At 35.6% G+C, this 24,236-nt stretch overlaps 1 protein-coding gene across 2 annotated transcripts; it reads right to left on the reverse strand.

Annotated features, from left to right (window-relative positions):
• Positions 1-400: 400 nt before the first annotated feature.
• bdg (sodium-dependent transporter bedraggled) lies at positions 401-23,929 on the reverse strand. Of its 2 annotated transcripts, none has more exons than XM_089865251.1 (12): positions 22,464-23,929; positions 7,355-7,949; positions 4,714-4,845; positions 4,455-4,607; positions 4,119-4,185; positions 2,703-2,973; positions 2,152-2,374; positions 1,819-2,075; positions 1,550-1,681; positions 1,259-1,480; positions 949-1,152; positions 401-885 (listed from the first exon to the last, which is right to left on the reverse strand). In XM_089865251.1, exons 2-12 carry the CDS (start codon positions 7,836-7,838, stop codon positions 532-534), a joined length of 2,499 nt encoding a protein of 832 aa, XP_089721377.1. In that variant the 5' UTR covers positions 7,839-7,949; positions 22,464-23,929; the 3' UTR covers positions 401-531. The 2 variants fall into 2 exon arrangements, with proteins under 2 accessions (XP_089721377.1, XP_089721376.1); XM_089865250.1 differs by lacking the exon at positions 22,464-23,929 and adding an exon at positions 11,675-13,705.
• Between the last annotated feature and the right edge of the window lie 307 nt (positions 23,930-24,236).

Raw genomic sequence — 24,236 nt, forward strand, 5'->3', positions numbered from 1 at the left:
GGATCGTGTCAATAATAATACCAGAAATACGTAATTACGCTGAATGCAACGCAACCAAAAATAAATTTCCGTTGTAATTACAATATTTTTAACCAGAGTATTTGGTTATACGAGACTATACCTATATTCTTTAAAGCGATATACAGTCTTCTTAATTAGATGATGACGACGTTTTGTTATATTGCTTAAATTGAGTGGTGTTTAAGATATACCCTGATTGGTTGAAAAAAGAGTACCGGGGAAACAGTCTGACCAATAGAGGTCATTTTACGAAGAGATTTATGATCTAAAAGGGTCAGATTTTTTTTTTTTTTTTTTTTTTGAACTTCATCGTCGGTTAATTTCTAAAATAAGGCAGTGTACTTTTGAACCTTTGATGCAAAAATTAATTTACAATAACTATTTTAACAAATCTTGTCTTAAACCGTTTAAAAAATGACTACACCGGTTTTTGGCATTTGATATTTTCATTACATACACTTTTGTCATCAAATTACTAAAATTATATTAATTAAAAAATTGATTAAATCACTATACATTGGGCGCCGGTGTTTGTCTAGTTTCGGCTATGTCCGGTTGAGGGTCGTAGGAAACTAATTCCACACCGTGTAACGCGTTTGATTGAAGTCCAACTGTAGCGCAGGCGATTCTCGCGGCTTCAAGTTCGCGATAATTTGATTGGTCCATTAATTGTTTAATTACTAATTTAGAAGTTGCTGTTGAATAAGACGGTGGAGGAGTGTATTTTGGGGGTGGGTCCTCTTCGTAGGCACTGTTAATAACACCTTGACCCGTGGGGGTCAACCCGGGGCTACTATTAGTTGAAACTGTATTAGATAGCACTGTAGCCGGCGCGAAAACTGGACAGCACCAGGATTGAATACGCTATAAAAAAACGTTTGAAATGTAAATATATATGTACGAACTTTTGACTTTTTAATTTATTACCTCGTGTAATGGCAGTTGGGATTTTGGTGCTAAGTAGAGGTAGGCTTTCATAGAGCATACTGATGCCGCAACAGCTAGGGGCAGAATTTGAATGAAAAAGGCTAGTTTCTTGATATATCTTGGCCAGAACCGGTAACCACTTGGTCCTATCATAGTTAAGTTGAGGCTGAGAGGTGTCCATCTTAAGAATGCTATCGTAAGCACCTTAAAAGGCAAAATTCATATATAAACGTTGAAATTTACAAAATTGGAAGCTCATGATGACATTGGAACTCTGTGTTGAAGGTCATTAATTTCTGGTTATACTTACCAAAAGTGAAACGGGGAGTACAACATTCCATAGGAACGTTAATAGCGGCAGTAACCATAATTTAGTCTTTGTATCGGGAGTGAGGATTGTGACTAGTTGATCCGTGCCATAAGGGTGACCCCGAATAAATAGTATCGCTATCAAAGTTATCAGACATATCACCACGATCCACCATAGGGATCCAAGGGCAAAGTCGATGAAGAATACTATGTAGATTCCCATCTGAAAACATATCGTACAAAAATTTCAGTAAACATCAAACTAAACGTTTTTTCTGTTTCTGCTACGTACGTTTGTCGTCATAGGTAGTCCCAGTAAAAATCCGATGTTACAAGTTATAAAGGTAATTATAGTTTGCCATGGCTTAAGGACTTTGGGTTTCAAAGCGATTATTGATTCCACAACGCAAAACCACGTCGTGATCTGAAAGATAAATTTAATAATGAGGACCTTTCCATTGAAACTATTTTAGACCACGTCAATCAAAAACTACCACTATACTATTTGTTAATTGTTTTCGTGAGCTGGTCTATATTGACGCTAAAGAAGTAAATACTGACCTGTTGACCCAAGGCGAATAAGATCATCATGCCATAGAAACAAATTGACCAGAACGACGATATGCTCCTAACCCCTTCTAACGCCAAAGCGGCTGGCATAACCTCTACGGCAAGTCTAACAACTTGGTAACCACTTAACCCGTCTATAGTCGGCGTTAAGAGAGTTGTACCGGTGAAGAAGTTTATCGTACTCCTGTTACTGTCGCTCGGTATCAACATGCTACGTAACTGTAGTATCTTTACGTACACTTCATCCTCTGCGGAATCATAATATTAAGTTATATTAGTGTCTGGAAGGACTGACTATAAGGTGTTGTTAGGTTTAATTTTTACCAAAAGACGACGCGACAAGTACTAGGTTTCTATCAGTGACTATCTGCATGGCGCTAATACACAGGAAAGATCCCATGATTAACACCGCTAGGATAACGCAGACAATGATGGTTAAGTGTTTGGTTAGTTTAGCGTTCAGCCTGTTGTGACTCGCCAAGTGAAGGACTGCGGCTCCATTCATACCCCAGATTAAAAAGACTTCTCTGGCTGCCAGCAGCCATGACTGTTTGTGGAAAGATACACTTAGTTTACTAGAATATCCCACTGGAGGGAATAAACCATTGAAAATGAAGACGAAGTAGTTTGATTAAGTTCGTAGATGTTTTATTGCGGGCAAACTATTTGGGGAACTTCAGCTTGTCCATCTTTACAGATGTGTAAAGATGGACAGCTCGAGTTTCGGACCCTTTCGTGGGGTGATTAAGAGTAAGGGTTCTTGGGGTGAAAATTGCATTCCTCAGCGAACAGGGAAGAATTATTTCAATGGTTTATTTTTCATCCGAATTGGTTTTATAACTCAATGGGGTCTTTGAAGAATGAAGTTATTTTACCTCTGAATCTGTAAGAATGGATCTCCCAGCTCCGGAAAATATTTCGCTTACGCCGTCACTCCATTGTTCCATGAATCTTATGGTAACGAGTAACAGCAAGGCCGTTGGTAAGGTACCCAATACGAAAACCACTTTTCCTAAGGAACGTAGGCCTCTACTAAGACATACAAAGACTAGAAGCCAAATAATGGCCAAATGAAAAGCGATTTCGAAACGAAGGTCCCCCATTGACATATCCTCCATGCTACTTTTTCTATCCAGGACTCTGCCACTGAAAATTAATAAAAAAAGAAAATATAATTTGTAAATATAACGAGTACTGGTACGAGATTTGGCTAAATGGAAATGCGCTATGTCATTTTACGCCAAGTATTTTCGAGGGTAAATTAAAATATTGTATAATTAACGCGTGTGTGGGAGGTTTTGGTTTTCGGTTCATTAGTTTCTATATATTTTGGAATATTATTTCATCGTAATTTGTTTATTTCGTTATTATATTTATATTTTGTTAGGCGTTGGCCCCAATTTTTATCCCTTGAATCTAAACAGGTAGAGATTCGCGCTAATGAACTTAATTGCCTTTATATTTTACCATCCATTTCGATTATATGGTCGTTATTATTATTATATGGGAAGCAGATTTAATGCAAATTTTATTATTTCCCCAATTAATGTTATCCTAATGGCCTTGTACTTATAAATTAAATATATGAGAAATTCAACGGAACTGAAGTTACTACACAAAACTATAATTGAACTTAATTAACTAGTTAAAATTTTGAAATTATAACCATCACGTTATTTATTAGGCTTTTGGTACGCCTTAGTTTTCCGTAGTGGGCTTGATGGAATTAAGAGGCAACTTTACTTAGCCTTAGTTATGATATTTGCTTTAATTTCCTTAATTTTTCCAATTAGTTTTGATTAAAATTGACGCGAAAATTATTTCGAAACATTTGGGTTTAAAAACAAAAGACTCCCTTATGGAAAATAATACAACTAAAAAAGAATTAGGGGCAATAAATTGTAGCTTTCGGGATCGTGACAAACGTCTCGTCGAAAACGGGAATCATCCGTATAAGTTTATAAATGATATATTCCATAAGTATGACACTACCCAAACACGTTCGTAATGCTAGAGACAGCTAGTTCGAGAATGACAAGCGAGAATTGAAGTCCTACACTCGGTGGTTAATTTTGCATTCCATCTAGTCCTATTCATCAGGCGTCGCTTTACCTCGAATCTATGACCTACCTCCCTCACTTCGTGACAAGCTTCAGTTTGTAACCAGAATTTACAAACTTATGGAACATATCTTATGAACTTATGGTTTAACACATTTATTTTCGCCGATTCTTACTGAACGAGCGACTGGGAATTCAATGAAAGAGGTAGACTTATTATTATAGGCTTACTTGAAATAGGAGGGGGCCGTCCAACCAACAAAATCGGGACTCGAAGAGTTGTGGGCTTGAAAACAACCTTGTCAAAGAAAACAAAATAAATTTATTACTTTTCAGGGACAATGTTTTTTTTATTTCTCCTAAAAGTTGCCCAAGATGTCTTAGCTCATCTCTTAAGGAAAACACAAGAGTTTTTTTTCCTTAAAAACTAGTATTGATTCTAAATTATTGGAATTTTAACAACTTCCTTTCAAGGGAGGGTGAAGGGTTAAAACAAGTGGTTTTCGAAACACGCTCCCTCTAAAATAAACACGGTATTAACGTAGTTTCAAAAATGTTTTAACTTACTTTCAGCGGCAAACTTGGGTTGGCAAAGAGCCCATCTATAGTGTTCACGCGTTGTTATAAATGAATCTTTGAAATAAACGAATAACCACGATATTGGGATGGTTGTGTATATCCCCGCTATGACGTACAGGTACAAAAAGGCGAATCCTAGACCTGAGAAACAGTTAAAAGAAAAAAAAATATATTGGAAGTCCTTATTTTGAAAATATCTCAATCGAGTTAGTTTTCTTTCTAAAATATTTATGAGATCTTTCTTTACCTTTGAAAGCTGGTGATATGTACCACATATCTAAAAGACCCGAACCAAGAAACTGACCCAAGGTCATCATAGCGTATAAGAAAGGAACTCCCAATATAGCTGTTAAGACTAAGAACTCAAATAGGAAATAACCTATAATAAATATAAATATAAATAATAATAATTTCAATTAATATTATTTAAATACTTGTGATTTAATTAAGGTAAGACAAGTTTTAATTAAGTATTAATCTACATTGAAAGGTGTAGTTTTTTTTCGTAAGATAAAAGTCAAAAAGCTTCTGTCAAATTTCATGACGTCATAAATTTTATTAATAAAGAAAAATAAGAAAACTGACGTAAATTTTGAAGAAAACTTGTTTTTGGGTGGAAATCACCCGGACACACACGACTTATCAGTCAAACGGTAAAACCCCACACTATTATAATTTTCAGAATCAAGTAGATATTTATATAATTGACAGATTAATGATTTTAAAATGAATTCCTTCATTATTAACGTGTACCTAAACGCCATGGGTTCACCTTGACCCACTATATCACACGTATCAGACAAAATGGGTTTTAGTATAAGGTATTTTCTATATAGTTTAAAATGGTCGCGTGATCCATAGTCGGTAGTTAAATCACGATAAAAACTCGTTCTATGGAAAACGCGTTGTCTGTCTTCCATTAACCACGCGTCCTTTCTTGACCTGGCTAAAGAATTAAACAAAGGTCTTCGATAAAAATCGTGCTCCCATTGTAATAACTAAAGTCACCGGAAGCAATTACCTTATTACTCAAATGTCAGATGAGCTAAAATGCGTGGTTAGGTAGTCATCCAGACTTGCCTTACACTTCACGCAAAATATGTTCCCCATAATTTTCATAAGAAAAGATAATTAATTTTCGTTTAATAATTAAAATTATTTGCAGTCCATAGCTGGGAATAATAATTAATTTATTTTATAAAAAAAATTATCCCTAACCCTAACGAGGTTAACCCTCTCTCTCTTGTCTTTAAATTTTATAATGAAAGAGATGGCTAACTATTTTCCAATGCAAATGAAGTTGATTTTCCGCCGTGACTTTTTAATTCACGCGATGTCGATAACCTTTCTTAATTAACTCGAGATAAAGGGACAGTTCAATCCTCCTAAAATTTAAATTCAAGAAATTATTTTGTTTTTAACAATTAAGTTGGCGAATAATTAAGTTAAGGCGCATTAAGGTATGTATGCAAAACTGAACAGGCAATTAATCTTGGTTGTTTTCCAACTTACGCAAAGCGTAACTAACTTTTAAACAGTTGGAAATATGCGCGGTAATGCATTCATTCAATTAGCAAAATTGTCACGTCAAGGTTGTTTGACATTTTTTTCTTTTCTTTTTAACGAGTTTGTTTAAATTATTATGTATATTCTCGGCTTTCCAAGGTTGGTTTCTTAAACGTAGGCAGGGTTTGACCTATGACCTTTCGCTCGATATTTGCGTGCACGCTCTGTTAACAGAGTCGTTGTAAATTAAAAATGTTTAGAATAATTTTAAATACCTAAAGATTATGAGAAGGCTTTTATTAAAAATATTGAATCAATTAATTGCGTTAAAGGCAACTTAAATTAACAATTATCTTTGGTCCATCGTGAAATTTATCTGTATCTTTTCTTAACAAGGTCCTAACCAGTCGAATCTTAGCCGGAAATAAACCCGCAGACTTTCAAACGTACCCTTCGGCTATAGCTCATGGTTATTTAAGAAGAAAGAAACATTATAACAGGTAGGCGATCATTAAATCCAATTGGTATAAACCTCGGTGAGAAGTTTTCATATGGTTTAAGCACGCACCTGTTTCTATCACCTTTCGATTTTCGCTACGGTTCGCTAACAGTGTCTCTGGGAAATGATATCATCGCGAAAATCCATCTTTTATATTATAAGATGTTATCGTTAAAGGAAATATTAAAAGAAAAATATGGAAAACCAGATCCCTCAAGGTCTACCAGTCGCGGAAGTTACCCCGAAGCTGGGATAAGAAAATACGACGCTTCTCCTAGGTTACTGGACCTCGTCGTCGGATCATTTTTAAAGAATTATGCGTATCCGAAGACGATACAATTTATGATGGAAAGGGTTAGGATGTCTTTCGAGGAAAAGATAGCTAGTGTTTCCCGTTATACATTGGTCAATATCGAATGTCACAAATCTGTCAACGTCTCGTACGTGGTATGGACTCGGTTATTTCGGAATAATGTATTTTTACTTATGGTAATGTGAGATATGATAATGAATTCAATACAGTAAAACCTTGGGTAGTATATGGTTAGGTAGCTGCGTGAATTTCACTTTTATTACGTTGTTTGAATTGAAAGTATGTTAGTATTCCTACGCGCTAGATTTTACCGTTGACAATTATTGCTCAACATAGTCTGATTGAGTTATTTGGCCTGCCATAGGTCTGTCTCTCGATAAAAAGCTTGATTACCCTCTCACTTTGTTTAAAGGTTGTTTGGGGGAATCTGTTGCTATTTACGTTAAGAAACAAGCCCAGACAGCACCCCATATTTTTAAATGCATTCTACCAATTGAACTTAAAGCTGTCAACGTTGACTAAAAACATAAGTGTGTAAATTTTGTTTAAAAACCTTATCAACATTCTTACCTTTGTAAAGATAAACCATCATGGCGAACCTGCTGATATTGTACATTCCTACGACGCAACTAATAGTGGCAAAAACGAAGGAAATGTCGTGTTGCCACGTTCCTCTTCTTTTCCTTCTCACTTCCTCTTCGGTTAGTCTTTCCCAAACGGGCACTGAAGCAGTTTCGTTACCGGTAAGCGAACCGACACCATTGACGCCCGCGTCATCGGTGATTCTTACCGCGCTTCCCCCTACACTTTCGGTCGAAGACCGGCGTCGTCCCAGGGACCCGAATGACGCTCGACGCACAACCGACGCGACTGCCGCGGACAGGGACTCGTAGGTCGGGGGAGGGGGTCGTTGCGTCGATGTCCCGGCTGTTGGGGAACTAGCCGGCGTACTCGAACCCGTTGACGATGGTGACGTCGGTGGTGTTGTCACGACTGTTTGGGCCGTCGCTTGACCTTCGGAACTGGAACTGCTTTCGCGGTTAGGGTTACCCATAGTGAGTGTTTAATTTGTCACACTGCTGATGGCAAAGGACCGAATGGTCTTTTTAGCGTCGTAAATTGGTCATTGTCGCCGTGTTCAAAAACATGTCGCTTCAAATAACTTCTGAAAATAGATAGAAAAATATCGTTATGAATTTATGATAGATTTTACCATAATTAACTCAAACAAACATAAACCTACTAATACATACACACTTTCTTAAGTATTTAAAAATTAATATCGAACTAGTTTCATATTTATTAAGCAAATACTTGTTTCCTTTCGCTTTTTACAAATAAAAACCATCCGTTTACGCTCAGTTAAGTTTCGTTTCCTTAAATTGCTTACTCGTTTACAAATTCGAAAAGAAAACGCTTTTCTTCAAGAAATTGTCGTCTTTGTCAACAAAAACACTCAAAATTTAATTAGGCCTAAACCCAAAAATACATTTTAACTTTTCAATTCACAAATGAAACCAAATTAGTTTCTCGAAACTTTCCGCCTTTGAAATTTCTTAACTCGTTAAAAACACGTATCTATTCACACTATTAAACTTCGAACCAGTTTATTGTTCTTCGAGTTAAAAATAAAGTTGAAACCCTAACCCCTAGCTCTTTACTATTGGCTGAGAACTGACCGTAATAATGTCCCAATGAATGAATGAATGAAAAGCAAAAGAAAGATAATCGTTTTAAGATTAAACAAACGAAACTAGAACCGTCTTCCTAATTGACGCGGAAGTTAATTTTTTGAATTTTTAAAGAATCAAGATCTTTAGTTTCTTTGAAACCGGTTTAAAGAATTTTGACTCGCGTTTCAATCTTTTTTAAAAAATGGGATGGATTATAAACTTTACTGGCCTACAAAGAGAAAGGGACGAGGATGAATTGAACCGTTTTCCAGAATCAATTTAGCTACAGATAAAAGCAAAAGTATATAGATTTAAAAACAAAAAGTATACTTCATTAACAATTCCCTAGCTGCCTTTGGCTGTAGACGACATGTAAACTGAGAAGCAAACTACCCTCCTCCCAACCTCCTACACAAACTAACCACCATAGGGTTATAAAAAGTAGTACGTTAATTTTTGGTGCTAGAGCTAGCATCTGCTGCATTATGAGCCTATTCACGGCTCGTTCCCTGTACCACCAGAGGGGGGGTCGACACTATACTGGGATAAAGGAGGGGGGATTCTCTTATTACACGGCGCGAGCAAGTTTCAACGAAGTGTACTTTTTGTTTTAGTATCTAAATACTTTTGATAAAAGTTTCAATTTCTTTGTCGAAAGTTTAAAAACTCTTTTTTCAACGTTTTCAAAGAAAGAAATATGATTTAAACCTCATCTTATTTAAATAATTGTAATGGTTCACCAGGTTCTTAATCTTCAAAACAGAAATTAGACAGACATAATTGTATATTATAGCATTTGGTAATAATTTATCACCGATAAGGAATTTGCAGGTGATTAATTTTAATCTCGTTCGAGGAGTGTTTACTCGCAATTTTCTGATCAAAAAAATTCCATTAAATGTTTTGGGTGTTTATAATAATGTGTATAACGCTATAGAAACAAGATCCTGTCAGGTTTACACCCTTTGATAATAGTAAAAAAAACCCGTTATCTCGCTTATATTTCAAATGAGAAGAAATTTAGTTGATAAGTTTGAAAACACTTAAATCAATCAAAATTGGTCAAAATAGAATATCTAAAAAAATGTTTTTATCTCATTCTGGGGTTATTGAATTCAGTCGAAATTAACTAAATGATCCCTAATTATGATTTTTGATAATGAATTTTTTACAAAGAGTTAAAATTCTTTAGAAAAATTGCTTGAATACGTTTTAGAGATTCTGAAACTCGAGGTATGATTTGCCTATCAATAAATCCAGTTTGATAAATGACAGATCTAGCCAAGGCCGGTTTGCTAAACAAGAAGAGATTTTTTGTTAAGATAGTGTTTCTATATGGAAAACACGAAGGTTAACAAAAAGATACAAGAAGAATAGCAGCGTCAAATTAGTAACGTCATTTCATTTCTGGCATTCCCTTTCGTTGATAACTGACTCTAAGGTTGCCCGGCGATTTTATATCAAAGCCTGACTAATTTTAGAAAAGATTAAACCATCTGCACATTTTTTGTTTTTCATCTTATAAATGTATTTAAAGAATTAGCCATAGCTGAAAATTTAGTACTTAAAATAATTACACCAATTTTTTACTATAATTATTAGAAACTAGTTTTAGTTATCAGTTTCTATTTAAAGTGCATTTTTATGCTAAAATTCCTGATAGCCTTGAAGGTACAGATGTTATAAATTTGTAGCGTACGCTGACACTATGTTGAAGACTTAGTAGTTGAGTTTTACATAGAATTAAACATGATTCTGGTCGAACAGTTACTTACAATGCCAGTTTATCGTTAATATTAATAGAAGGTCAAAGATCAGAGGCCTGTATACCTTTTTAATGGTGACCATGAACTTCAAAAGCTACGTCAAACATGTATTAAAGTTAAATATAAGCGAGAGACATAAATTTATTTCTGAAATACAATTCTTAAAATTTATTAATTACGAAAATTAATTTAAAATAAGCATAATAAGGAATTTTTTATTGACAGCCATGCTTCCGTTTTAGCAATACAAACACGGGATACGACGTCACTGGGTATTTTGACCGATATTTCAGTGAAGTTTATGTAACTTTAACCACAAAAAGGAAGTTCAACTGATAAATCCCGCGCAACAAGATTAGCTAGCTACATACATAGGGATAAATTTTAAAAATAATATGGCCACACCTTTTTATACAGCCGGTCAGGAAACACGGTGTTTTAACTAAAACTGGAAAGCCTAATACCATAAGTTCATAAGATATGTTTACCATAAGTTTTCTAGTACCGGTACAAACTGGAGCTTGTCATGAAGTGAGTGGGGTAGGTCATAGATTCGAGGTAAAGCGACGCCTGGTGAGGCGCTGCTATCAAAGGCTTATCACAGACTAAATAGGAAGATGGACTGCAAAATTAACCATCGAGTGTAGTTATTCAATTCTCGCTTGTCGTTCTCCCTCGAACTAGCTCGAGCTGTAAGTCTCTAGCATTACGAACTTGTATAGGAAGTGTTATACTTATGGAACATATCTTATAAACTTATGCTAATATCTAATACCGATAAGGAGAAAGATTGACACTTTTAGGTCAAAACTCGAGCCCTTTTTTTGACAAGGTGCTAATGTTTAAATTTGGATTATGCTATATTATATTACGTTACAGAATGGCTTGGTAACATTGTATTGTTCTTATAAAGCCGCTTAAATTTGTTTTGCATAACGATCTAGCTGTATCGACCCGTGATGTACTGTACAGTACAGTACAAGATAATACGTTTGCTGTCACGCATACATATAGTTGTGGGTCACTCGCTATGAAGTAGTTTTGAAGTTTAAAATATGCGGGAATTGCTTGTAGGTACGTTCGTACGTACACGCGAGAGTTGTTTGTACTAATTTATAATCGATTCCCACCTGCCTAGTAACGTAACCATGGCAACCAAATAATTAAAAATTATGTTCTCTCATTTTGCGGAGATTATTTGAATATTCCTCGCGCTTAAGATGGAATCTCGTGCAGGTGACGCGAGATTACTCTTATCCTACCTTTGATGGTATCAATTTTACCTTAATATCCTTTATTTTTCTATGTTTAAATTTTGTCTTTCTAAGGTTGGATTATTATTATTATTGTAAAATTAAAATCAAAACCAAAGTTTTCCAATAGAAATTAATATTAACTTCCTAAAGAATATGTTTCGCAACAAAGAGCAAATATTTTTGGGAGCCACTCACCTTTCAAATTTCAAATTTATCAAATGGTGTATAGGCGCTTCAAAATATCGAACTGTCACTTTAGTTAATCAAACTAACACTTATAGACTGTATTCCTTAATTACTAGGCAAACGATAAGGATAGTTAATTACAACATGAAAATGAAGTTCAACTGGCCTATAGTACATTAACTTAAGAAATAACGCTATAAACTCGGGACGCTATTGGCCGGGTGTTAGGTCCGACTCCGATCTGGTGCTAGATAGTTATTGTTCCGCTTGGAATCTGCGAAAAGATTCAAGCGGAGGGGGGAAACCAGGGATTATTCCCATCACCGCCGGAAGTAGGCAGTCTGAGATTAGAGCGCGTGCGCCGTGACGTACCATGGCCGAGGTAATCCGCTTTCCGTGCGGTGGAGAGCTAATCTCTGATCCTATACTATATACCCGCTTCTCTCTCTCTCTCTCTCTTTCTCTCTCTCTCTTTCTCTTTCTCTTTCTCTCTCTCTCTCTTTCTCTTTCTCTCTCTCTTTTCTCGTATCGCGTTTTAATTTTGATATTCCGCATTCTAATCTAACCAAGCACTCTGTTGTTGGCCTCCAGATGATAGCCAGGTATGGGTTCTTAGGATTATTGTAGTTTTTACCTCCGTACTACGGCTATACGGTCAAGGACGAATAATATGACGTATGAAATGGATGTCCAGCAACCTTTTCCATATTCTTGTTCAATAACTATACCGAATATATTATCAAGAAGTTAATCGGCCTATACGACGATGAAAACAATTTTTAGGGAAGTTTATCAGGGGAAAGTCAGGGAATTTGATTTTAGTACGTTCTTGGGCTTAGAAAGTTACAACGCTGTACGTTCTAGCAGCGTTGGACTTTACAATATGTTAAACCTAACTGCAAGAGTTGACTTGTTCATAAACAACAATATTCCCAGAAAAATAAATAAAAAATACTTTTGGCCCAAAAAGGTAAATGAAAAGCATACTCATTAGCTAGTCATTAAATTTTAATTCGAAACTTTGTGGCTACCCTGATGAAGTATACCCCTTTTCGTTAAATATACCTCAGTTGGCACACTTACGAGTAGTTACGTTACTTATAGGCTCATACTTCTAACACAGATGTCCTTTTAATCAGTTCTTAGAATGGAAATTGATGAGAAGAAACAACATTGGTAAGATAGTGGATAGTATTTAATGAAAGTCAACGTTCGCTACGCCTAATTGACCGAAGGAAGATGACCTTCAACACTTCATTCGAGTAGCGTCGCGTCGCCCGTAAACAACCTATTTCCCCGCTTTCAACTCAACCAGTTTGATAAGACTTCTTTCTTAGTTCTATACGACGAATTACCCCGGGTCTAGCTATTAAGAAAGGCTTAAATATACAGTATAAGACCGAGTCTTAGTAAGTTGGTGGGGCTGGTATGGATGCGCTCAAGCGGTCAAGGCTAACTGTGCCCCCTTGGCGTTGAATCGTATAGATTAAGTATACGTTATTCAAAACCAGAATGTCTTTGATACTCCCAGTACGTAACCAAATCATCCTGATTGTATGGCTATAGTTCCGCGATGAGTTTATTTAAATGAGTAACATAGCCCCTGGAGATAAGTCAAAATTGAACGGGTAAACAATTCCCTTATCTCTTTCTGAAGGTAATATCAGTTAAACGCGACAGGGTATTGGTGGACTGATAATTGGTAACCATATCGGGACAATATGAAGTTTAAATGCTAAACGGACATAGATATAGGTGGGGTCAAAGATCAAATTGTCTTCTATACAATGGTACCAGCCCATAATCACCAGAGGTCAAATAAATAAGGTTTTAATAATTTTTGAAGGACTACACTATGAAACATTCTGACCTATAAAAATTCCTTTTACGATTGAAATTAGAGTATAGAGCTATCTCAGTTGTGACGTCAGTCCCTAGGTAAAACGTCACGGACTTAGCTTGGGGAGTGAGCCGCCATGTTTGGTACCGCTTTGGTTCTATGAGCAAATAGCATGGGTGACGTCTCACTAAGGCTTCTGAGATGGGATGCTTAGCTTTTTTCTTCGGACTTCCTTCACGCGATCTGATTAAAGTTTGACATGCGCCCATACCTTCTGAATGTGGGCAGTCGTTCACGTCATTTTTATAGATCCTTAGAACTTATAAAGTGAGTTAGCGTCACTTTTCCCGACCGTCCGTTAATGGGTCTTTATACACGATCGACGACCATAACTGACCTCCCATTAAAAACCTGCCTGCCTGAACGACACGAAATGCTGGCACATATTCTCGTGCGATGTACCTTTAACCCCTGACAACGGAAGAGCTATTAATGTTTAAGCAACGGTTTCCAGAGCCTTTACTTCTTTCTATAAGATCGAATTATTTCTTCCGTTTTAGTACAATGACCTCTTGTAACGTCCGGGGTTACCTTTTGTTTTCATAATTTATGATATTCTATTATACGTATATTTAAATGATTACCCTGTCTGTCTGACTAACATTCTCCCAATACGGCTAAATAATCAAACACGATATCTTTTAACAATGGAAAGTTAGGCCTATTTTTCTCCTGTCTTTCTCTTCCGTTCTGGTTTGAAATCTAATCACGAATTGATTTTATTTCACATATATTTGTTTTCTAAAAATATTTGTTTTTGAATTTAAGTCGCTTCCAAATTTTAATGCACCTTACTCTTTTATTTTAAAGCCAGTTTCTCGCCGCGTATGTCCGGTTTCATTACGAAATTAATCTAAATTAGCATTAAACGATAAATAATGAGAGTCATTAAATGCGTGACTATATAAATGACTTTATCATATCCTCTCCTCTCTTTCAGGCGCCTTGTAATCAAACCAGTCACTTTGATTGGCTCGATCCGTGAGAATTTACATGATACGCGTATTACACAAATAAGTATAGGTACTTGCTTAAGTTCATAAGCTATATTCCATAAGTTTGTCACTGGTTACAAACTGGAGCTTGTCATGAAGTGATCGAGTGAGGTAGGTCATAGATTCGAGGTAAAGCGACGCCTGGTGGTGAGGCGCTATCAAAGGCTTAGTATTCAGACTAAATAGGACTAGATGGAAGTCCTGCAAAATTAACCACCGAGTGTAGTCATGCAATTCTCGCTTCCGTCGTTCTCGAACTAGCTCGAGCTGTATGTCTCTAGCATTACGAAGTGTAGGTATTGTCAAACATGGAAGGAACATATCTTATAAACTTATGGTACTTGTAGAAAAGTATGATACTAAGGAAGGCAATTCGGCGAAAGGAAACTCGTACGTATAGTTCGATTCCGGCCACTCATTTTCACGCTTCGATTACTTTATTAATGCTTCAAAGAATCGCGCGAGAAGGTGAAATACCTGGGATTATTTTTAGAACTTTTTCCGCTTTTTAGTTTGCAACCATAATTAGTTCTAGTAATTAGGATTAACTAGTTACAAATAAATAACTTCGCAGTTTTTGCAGCGCATAATTATTGTTGTAAAAAAACAAACACTACTATTCAGTAATTAGGTTAAGTTTGAATCCCAAATTGTAATTGTAACTCACCATTTTCAGCGTGTTGTTCTCATTACTCTTGGTATTGGAATTTATTATTAAAGTAAATTTCTAAACAAATGAAGCATCCCCGGGCTTCAATTATCAATTACTCTTAAGATATATGGACCATTTCTATTCAAAGTTACGGCCGTTTTATGCCTAGAGTCGTGTAATGTATCGTGGAATAACAATACATACTTTATTATCAATATTGAAAACGTCTATGGTTCTTCTCTAAGTGAACAGGTGTTCAGATAAAAGAAAATGCACGAGCTTTATTAAATATCAATTCATAAGTTACGTCAACTTAACTCCAATTGAACATAATGTTATAAATTGGGGTTTATTACGGTTTCGCGTTGCTTTCAAGATAAATTTCGTCCGTAATTATTTGTAAACAGTAAGCCCTTTTACGACGTTTGCATTAAGGGTTTAAATTCAGAGTTTTCCGGGTGTGGGCGTATCGGTTCATTAACCCGACGTGTTTAAGTACGGTATTGTCGGCCTGATTACTTTGACAGTAGTAAGGGATATGGGGAATTTGTGTGGGATGCTAAATGTCGAAGTTGAATCCCGGACATGGTCCCAGGGGCGGAGGGGAACAGTATTTAGTTTTAATATTATACCCAGATTTGATTGGTTTGTTTACGAATCATTGGAATGATATAGATACACAACCGATAGATGGTTTTTGCATGGTTTCGAATGCAAACAAGACCCGAGACGGAAGTGAAATTGCGTAATTGTAATTGTATGGACATTATTTTTAAAACGCCCACTACTATAAGTTGGTGTTGACACTTTGAGAAGTTTAAATTTCTCGGTATTTATTATAAGTCTAATTTGGTTCAGGAAATTTTGAAAATAGGTCTGAAGTTACGCGGAAAAAATTGGGCTGTTTGATTATAGGTCTAAAATGATGTGGGAAAAGTTGGGCTATTTGAAAATAGGTCTGAATTTATGCAGGTAAAGTTGGATAATTTAGAAATAGGCCTAAAATGATCCCGAGAATGTTGGACAATTTAGAATCTGGTCTAAGATGATCCAAAAAATAAACAACTTGAAAATAAAGGCCTCGGAAAATATTGTAACAAGATCTAATATTTTGACGCTTTTTTCGTTATTGTACCCTTATATCTTTCGTCTGAATTTATTTACTTTCAATTTAAGGGCGTATTAGGAAGAGACAGCCAGCCAGCCTATATGGGCTTCTATATTTCTAAATAATAAAGTAATTAGCGAAATTGTACGGGTTGCCAGTCAAGTAGGTGCGGCGGGTTAAGCGGCCCGTGTACCAAAAAGATTTATTCTACTAATGCAGTGACCCGCGAAACCTCCAGATCTGTCGTTTAACACGAGCTTTATCGCCGTCACTCTAACATCAACTCGTTAAAAATTCGAAATTTTAAAAACGTTGCAAAACCCGTATGTATAGTTGGTTATGTTTTCAAAACTGTTTCGTAACAAGGGGGGCTTACAATACAATAGATAAAACAACAATTTTACTTTCGTAGAGTAATTAGTTTTCTGGACGCCATTTTCCAAGATGGCCACCAATTAAAAGGAAATTCTATACATATCTACTTTAGGGTATAAAGAACAAATGTACAAAATTTCAAGAAAATATATTGAAATTTCCGGAAGTTATCATGTGTTTAGGAAAAAAACAAAATATGTTTTTAAGGGGGAAAGAAAATGCAAAGGAAGTTTGAATAGTTTAGCAGAATACCTCTTTCAGTTAAGGAAGGTTACCATTCTTGCACGATTCTAACTTCTACGCGGTACTGTAATAATCCATATAGATGAGTTACTATGACGACCGTTGCTATAACAATACAGAGCACGAAACATTTCGCTTCCAGAAATGAACAACTATATACTTATAAAGATATAGATCTATAAATAAATAAGTAAAGTAAACGACAACTATATAAATATAAATATGATTATATTTTTTTAAGATACAACTTTCTTGTATAGGGGAAATCGCGAAACTGATTTACCAATAAGGATATGTCGTAACTAGCAATATTGTTACGATGAAGATGAGCAAAATTCTAGGAGCGCATTTTAAAATTTTACTAAAAGACGATTTCTCCCGGTTAACCTTGAATATGCCTTGCCTTGTTCACGATATATTGAAATTTATAATTTCCATTTATAATTTTTTTTTTCATGTATTTTATACGTACTTCATGTGATGTTGTAATCACTATGGTATGAAAGCGTTCCCCAATATCCGGGTAGTTATGGTTTAAGAGTCGAATACGTGTAAAAAATTCATCGTAAATTAACTAATTTTTATATAAGTTACGATCTTTTATTAAGTATTTAAGCGAAAGCTACACGTGACAGATTTGGTAGGTTATGTGTTAGGTTTGTCTTCGTTAAGTCAAACTTATAATTGTAAGGGTTCCAGAAGGACTATACTTTTCTTTAAGCTATTTACCAACGCGCTTATTGAATAGATTTTATAGTTCATGTGTGACTTGTAAGTTACTAATTTTTAGGGTATTTTTCTATACCCTTGATTTTACTATTTGGTAACACGAGGTGAGACATTTAGTCAAAAACTCAACAACTTACTAGTTTTCAGTTTTCACGCACATACAAATTATACTTAATAAAAAAAAATATACTTCTCTTCATAATAAAGCTGGCCCATTCTGTAACTAATATCCCGTTTGTTACATAGTAAGTAATCACCTTGGCACATAAACAATGTGTAAGAAAGCACGCCTTCTATTACAATAGCATTCCCCACCTACTTAGACGTTGGAAAAATTACCTTATGTAAAGATTGTAGCGTCGACCTTGGGCTGCTTGGTGCGGTGCGGTGGTTTAATTTGTCTAGCCGCGTGTCTCTAGGCGTTTGCTTCGAAACCCTTTTAAGACTTTATTAACATTAAGATGATTCAATAATTAAAGTAAGCACCAAACTAAAGAGATAGTAGCAAGAAGTGATATGTAGTTTATTAGGGAGAAGGTATAAGATGCCTTACTATTCGCGCGCCATAGTCCCAGTCCCCCTTTCAAAATACGTAATTTTCGTCATTCGCGTCGCGCTGACGTGAGTTTTCAAGGACCAATGAGATGCTGGTTGTAATTTAGAGGCGGGGATTAACTCCGGACCTACGTTTGGACTGGAGATAAAGCTGGAAATGTGGCGAACTTATACCTTCTCCCTAATAAACTAGATATCACAAATAAAGCGGAATTTTTCAATTCAAAATTTAAAGATCTGCTACTATCCCTTTTAAGTGGTCTAAGGGACCTTTTCAATACAACCTACGCGGTTCGCACATTGCTAGGTGTGTTCACGAATTGTAATCTTTTCAAAAAAATCATCTATAGCTAATTTTTTCGGCTTTTTCTAATGACTTTAAAACACGTTGAAAAATTTTAAGTTCAATTCGAAGTTTTCGCACGTAAATTTGACCTAGGCCCACTTTTACTATTAGAAAAGCACCCAACCTTGATTTTTTTTGTCTTTAAATCTTTGTAAATTATTTACGAGAGCGATTTTAAGCTCAAATCGTCAAGGAGACGATTTAAAATTTGGCCTAAGGGTGTGAATGACATTGGGCATAAGAATAATCTTAATTTTACCATTTTTATTTCGTTTAACGATAAAAAATGGCGGGAGTGTTACCAGCTCTATTAAAGGGTTATATCAGAAGTAAATGAACCGAAGTTACCGGAGAGGGCCAAATTTGTATAATGCGTTTTCCATAACGTGGGGGTAGTAAAAATCAAGGTAGCTGTACCTCTACCTGAATCGTCTCGAAATTTAACGCTGGCACCAAAGACCATAGTTACAGCTTAGTTACAAATCCGCGCAATATCGTTAGTATGAATAAATAGTCGTTGTTTCAGAAATAGGCGTCTGCTTCTATCTTAGGAGCCTAGGCCCTAGGCTTACGTTCGATAATGGATGAAAACATTAGGGATGATCTTTTGAAATACCTTTCAAATATTAATCGACCATTTGTGACTTCAATTAAGTCGGGAAAGATTTATTGAAATTCTAAAGTCAGACATTGGACCAAAGTATGTTAAAAGTCTTCTTATCCTACTCGAAAAGTTTTTCAATGAGTGTAAACCTCTCCGCAAAAGAATCTTCCGAGGGAAATATATCCTCTTCCGAAGAAGTCGCCATTTTGAAAAACTTTAACTAGTCTAATTCCCGAAAAATCCGGTTACTCGAACATTGGCCGCTTGGTGGCGTTTTCAAAATTGTTGTGACTCGAAAGAGTAGAGGAGCGAGACTATCGTCGGGGTTGAAATATAGGGGTTTGTGAGGAACTTGTGCTTAATGAATAAACAATACGACTCCGGTAACTTCGGTTCATTTACTTCTGGTTATATAGAAGCGGAAATTTTTGATTTCAAGATTAAATCATAGCTCTTTTTAGTTTGTTGAAAATTCTTGATGTAAAATTAATAGACCAATTTTCGAAAGTCGGGTGTTGCTTTACCTCGAATCTATGAACTACCTCACTCACTTCATGACAAGCTCCAGTTTGTAACCAGTACTAGAAAACTTACGGTGAACATATCTTATGAACTTATGATGATGATGCTTAGGTTCCCCTTTTCCAAAGTGTCCATTCATTTACTTAATTACCGAATTGACGCTCAAGTGAAGAGCATCTATATAAAGTTTCTTAAACCCTTGTTATACCCACTTCTTAATTTCGAGAAACGCCTCTGATAATGAATCTACTAAGAATTCGGAGTAATTAAAGAATAACGTTGAAACTTCTTCAACGAACCGCAAATTGTTCAAGCACCCTTATTTGTTTCATACTCGGAAACTGTATCTTCAAATTGAAAGAGTCTTGATTGTATAAGTCTCATCACAAAGCTCCCCTTATTCATCAAAGAATTTATTCTTTTCGAACCATTTTTGGGAAACGCTTCAATTCTCCTCGTATTTGCTTAGAAGAAACTCAAACTTCCTGGTACTGTAGTATCATAAGTTTATAAGATATGTTCCATAAGTATGACGCTTAGTAATCCTAAAGATTTACAGCTCCAGCTAGTTCGAGAACGACGGAAGTGAGAATTGATTGGCTACACTCGGTGGTTAATTTTGCAGGACTTAATTCCATCTAGTCCTATTTAGTTTGCATTACTAAGCCTTTGACAGCAGCGCCTGACCAGGCGTCGCTTTACCTCGAATCTATGACCTACGTCACTTCATGACAAGCTCCAGTTTTTAACCAGCGACAAACTTATGGTGGTAACATATCTTATGAACTTATGTATGTATTAATCTAAGGATTTGCGTGGGTCCTATTGCGCGGTGGTGCACCCTAAAGATCTTTATTTCCCGCCAACTAAGCATAGAGTATCGTAGATCTTTAGCCTCTGATTGCCTTTGAATTTATGAGAAGTTAACACAAACTGCCGATACTCTGTGCATATAAAAGATTCAAATCGTGAAAATTTATTTCATAAAAGATAGAACCCTAGGTTTTTGACCCTTAAATGAAAGTGAAATGAGTTCGCGTACGCGTAACGACTTAAACATTAGACAGGTTAAGCGAGAAACATCCAAAGAAAACATAACCGTACCTAATCTTCATCTTTTGAAGAATGCTACATTTCTAAAGAAAATCCACTCTACCATGAATTTACCATCAAAGCTACAACTTAAGTTATATCTTTACGAGATCTTATTCAAAATAGAAATAGAGACGAGATGCGTTCGTAATATTACATTCTGTAATGAGGTCAATTGAGGTTAATTGACTAAACGCTGTTAATTTTTAATGATATTCGAATACTTAAGTCTAAATAGAACGACACTTATCCCAATTCTCTCTAATTTTTCCATAATTTTATTTCGACACTTATTTCCAAATCTGAAAACTATTTTCTAGTTAGGCTTAACAACTCTTGAACCAATCGCTGAAACTTTTAAAAATAAAACTGAGTAAAAATGGGTTAGGCTTAAGTTAATTAAGATTAACCAAGAAATAGTGGTGATACAAGGTTGATAGATTCATTTTATTTTCATTATAAAAGGTGAAACTAATTTATAGTTAAAGTGGGGGTGCCCGGATGAATATTTTTTTTATTTTAAATGTCAAAATTAATAATTTTAAGCGAGGTTAACCGGCCATTAAAAGTTACCATTCTGTTGTAATAATCGCAAACAGCTTTTATGAGAAAAGAAAAAAAATACGCTTATTATAAAACTTAGGTCCAATTTAACGAAATAACCTTGCCTAAAGCCATCTCAACCGGAACCTTGGTTTTTCGACTTAACTATAACTTTTTTTTATGACTTGACTTGATTATCAAATTTAGAAAAATATTTAAAACGTAAATTTTAAGGACATGCAGAAGTTTAAAATATATATGTGTATGTGTTTTACACATTAAAAAACGAAACTAGGTTAAAACCTTTATACCAAAGTACGAGACGGGATAATTTCAAAACAAGAAACGCCAGGTGTATGTTTGTAAAAAATTAAAATATAGCAAGAACGAATTCAGGATACCATAAGAACGTGGAATGGTAAAATTGTCCCCTGGTACCATGAAGTCATACTTCTTTCGAAAACCGTTACCGCCTTCGTTCTTGGTAACACCTTAAAATCCGTTTTTAGCGCCATCGGTGGGTTATAAATCAGTTAAAGTGGCTAGTATCACATTCAGCTTCTCTGGCCTTAAGCCTTGGCGGTACACGGCGAAGTTTGGGAAGTCCGTTGTACTGACTTTGTCCCAGATAAATCAGGCTCTCTAATAGAAAATTCTAGATTCTTTATAAGCACTCTTTTTAAATACATCAGTTCATCATTAACGATTTTAACAAATTTTTTCTTGACACCGACACCAACACTCCCAGACCTAGGAGACTCCATTTTCCATATTCCCAAAAATAGGCCCCTCCCTCATGTTATGAAAAGTATGACTTCATGGCGCCAGCATTGCCTTGTTTCAACGTTCTTATGGTATCCTGAATTCGTTCTTGAATATAGTTATTAGATAGCGGGAGTTGATTTTTTTGTGTTTGAAATTTTATATTTGGTTTCGTTAAAAATCACGCTTTAATGTAGTCCTAACTTTTATAGCACCGCCAAAACTACCTACAAAACTAGTGACGTCATAACCTTTCGTTGGTCAAACCGTGTAATTATACTTACACTCTTTCATAAAACTCTTATAATATATTTGAATATAATTTAAAATCAAAATATATACGTATAAAAAAATTATAAAACTTGAACTCACCTTTATTTGAATTTAAGTATATATTTGAATACACTTAAAATCTGATGAAATAGCAATAGCAATAACTTTGCATTATTGTTGAACTTCTTTTATATATTTTCTAATAATTGTACATACATCAAACACCGGGTATTTTTTTCCGCACGAAATTTACTTTCTATAAACGCACAAAACTAATTTATATTATATTAAAAAAATATTCAAAATTGATTCAAAAATTTATGTTGCCCGGGGCGATCAAAATTTTTAACTTAATTCAAATCTTTTCTTCCGGTTTATACCCTATAGATTCTTTTTTTCTACACCGAAACTAATATTTTTCACACTCGAAGAGATCTCGTACCTATTTTTCACCGTACACTCTTCTTTGGCTTTGATTAGTTTTCAAAAATTAATGCACTATCATTTATGCCAAGCGTTGTGTACCGCTCTCCACAAATGTGTGACCGACTTGAAAGGATAGCGTAATGCTACTGGCAAAACTCTGGTTCCTGCAACAACAACTCCACAGACTGAGACTGGTCTTTAACTTCTATCGCATTTGGCGCTGAAGGCGTTGTTCAGGGTGGATAGATTTTTCAAAAGGGAATTTTTTTACGTTAACTCAGTAGTACAACTTGGGTTGGTTTGTTTGATTGAAGGAAAGTATTGTGGAGTGGATGTATTTTTGAATCCAATTTCGGATTAACTTTTAGTCGAAGCCGGGTCCTAAGGGTGTATTTTGGGGTTTCCCTATGAAGCCAACAAGGGGGGTTTTTACCGTGCTAATTGAGAGTTCCGGGCGAGATGGTCCGGGCCGTAATGTTTATTTGACAAAAGACGTCAACATCGTATACAATCATACGATCACTAATTTCGCGTGATGTTGTAACTTATGGCTTTAGTGTTTTATTTTTGAGTTTCAAGCGAAATACGTTTTTATAAGGTTAAAGGATTTTTGGAATTGGGCCCAAAAGGTCATCATGGGAAGGACAGGTCAAAAGTCAGAAAGGAAATTTGGTGATGGTAAAAATGGAACTTCAAGTGTCAACGGACAGTTGTGGATTTTTAAAATGGGACTTCGAAGGACAACGGACAATTAGTTCTTTCGAAAATGGGACTTAAAAAGGTCAAGATAAAATTTGGGAATTCGATAATTCGATCCCAAAGGTCAAGATAGGGTTAAACTGAGTTCGCAATGTCGATAAACGTCCCCAAAAACCAACCATGAACTCTTTTAGGTTAGATTTAGACCAAAATTATACACGCATAATTTGCAAAGCTATTGACACACCCCCTTTTAAAATAAGTACACCACTTTATATTATATAGTTGTAAAACATTGTTGATGAAAGCAGTATAGTATAGACATTATTTAACAAAAATACTAACAAAATTATTTTCCTTGTGGGCGCGAAACTAATATATTTATCGAAAATAACTGACACGTACACCATCACCACACGCCTCTATGGCTATATAATACTTTTCCGGAAGTATATAGTAGCAAGAACGAATTCAGGATACCATAAGAACGTTGAAACAAGGCAATGCTGGCGCCATGAAGTCATACTTTTCATAACATGAGGGAGGGGCCTATTTTTGGGAATATGGAAAATGGAGTCTCCTAGGTCTGGGAGTGTTGGTGTCGGTGTCAAGAAAAAATTTGTTAAAATCGTTAATGATGAACTGATGTATTTAAAAAGAGTGCTTATAAAGAATCTAGAATTTTCTATTAGAGAGCCTGATTTATCTGGGACAAAGTCAGTACAACGGACTTCCCAAACTTCGCCG

This window comes from Phalangium opilio, unplaced genomic scaffold, assembly GCF_054372755.1.
Source record: "Phalangium opilio isolate 3A_F unplaced genomic scaffold, DU_Popi_V2 ptg000014l_1, whole genome shotgun sequence".
NCBI lineage: Eukaryota > Metazoa > Arthropoda > Arachnida > Opiliones > Phalangiidae > Phalangium > Phalangium opilio.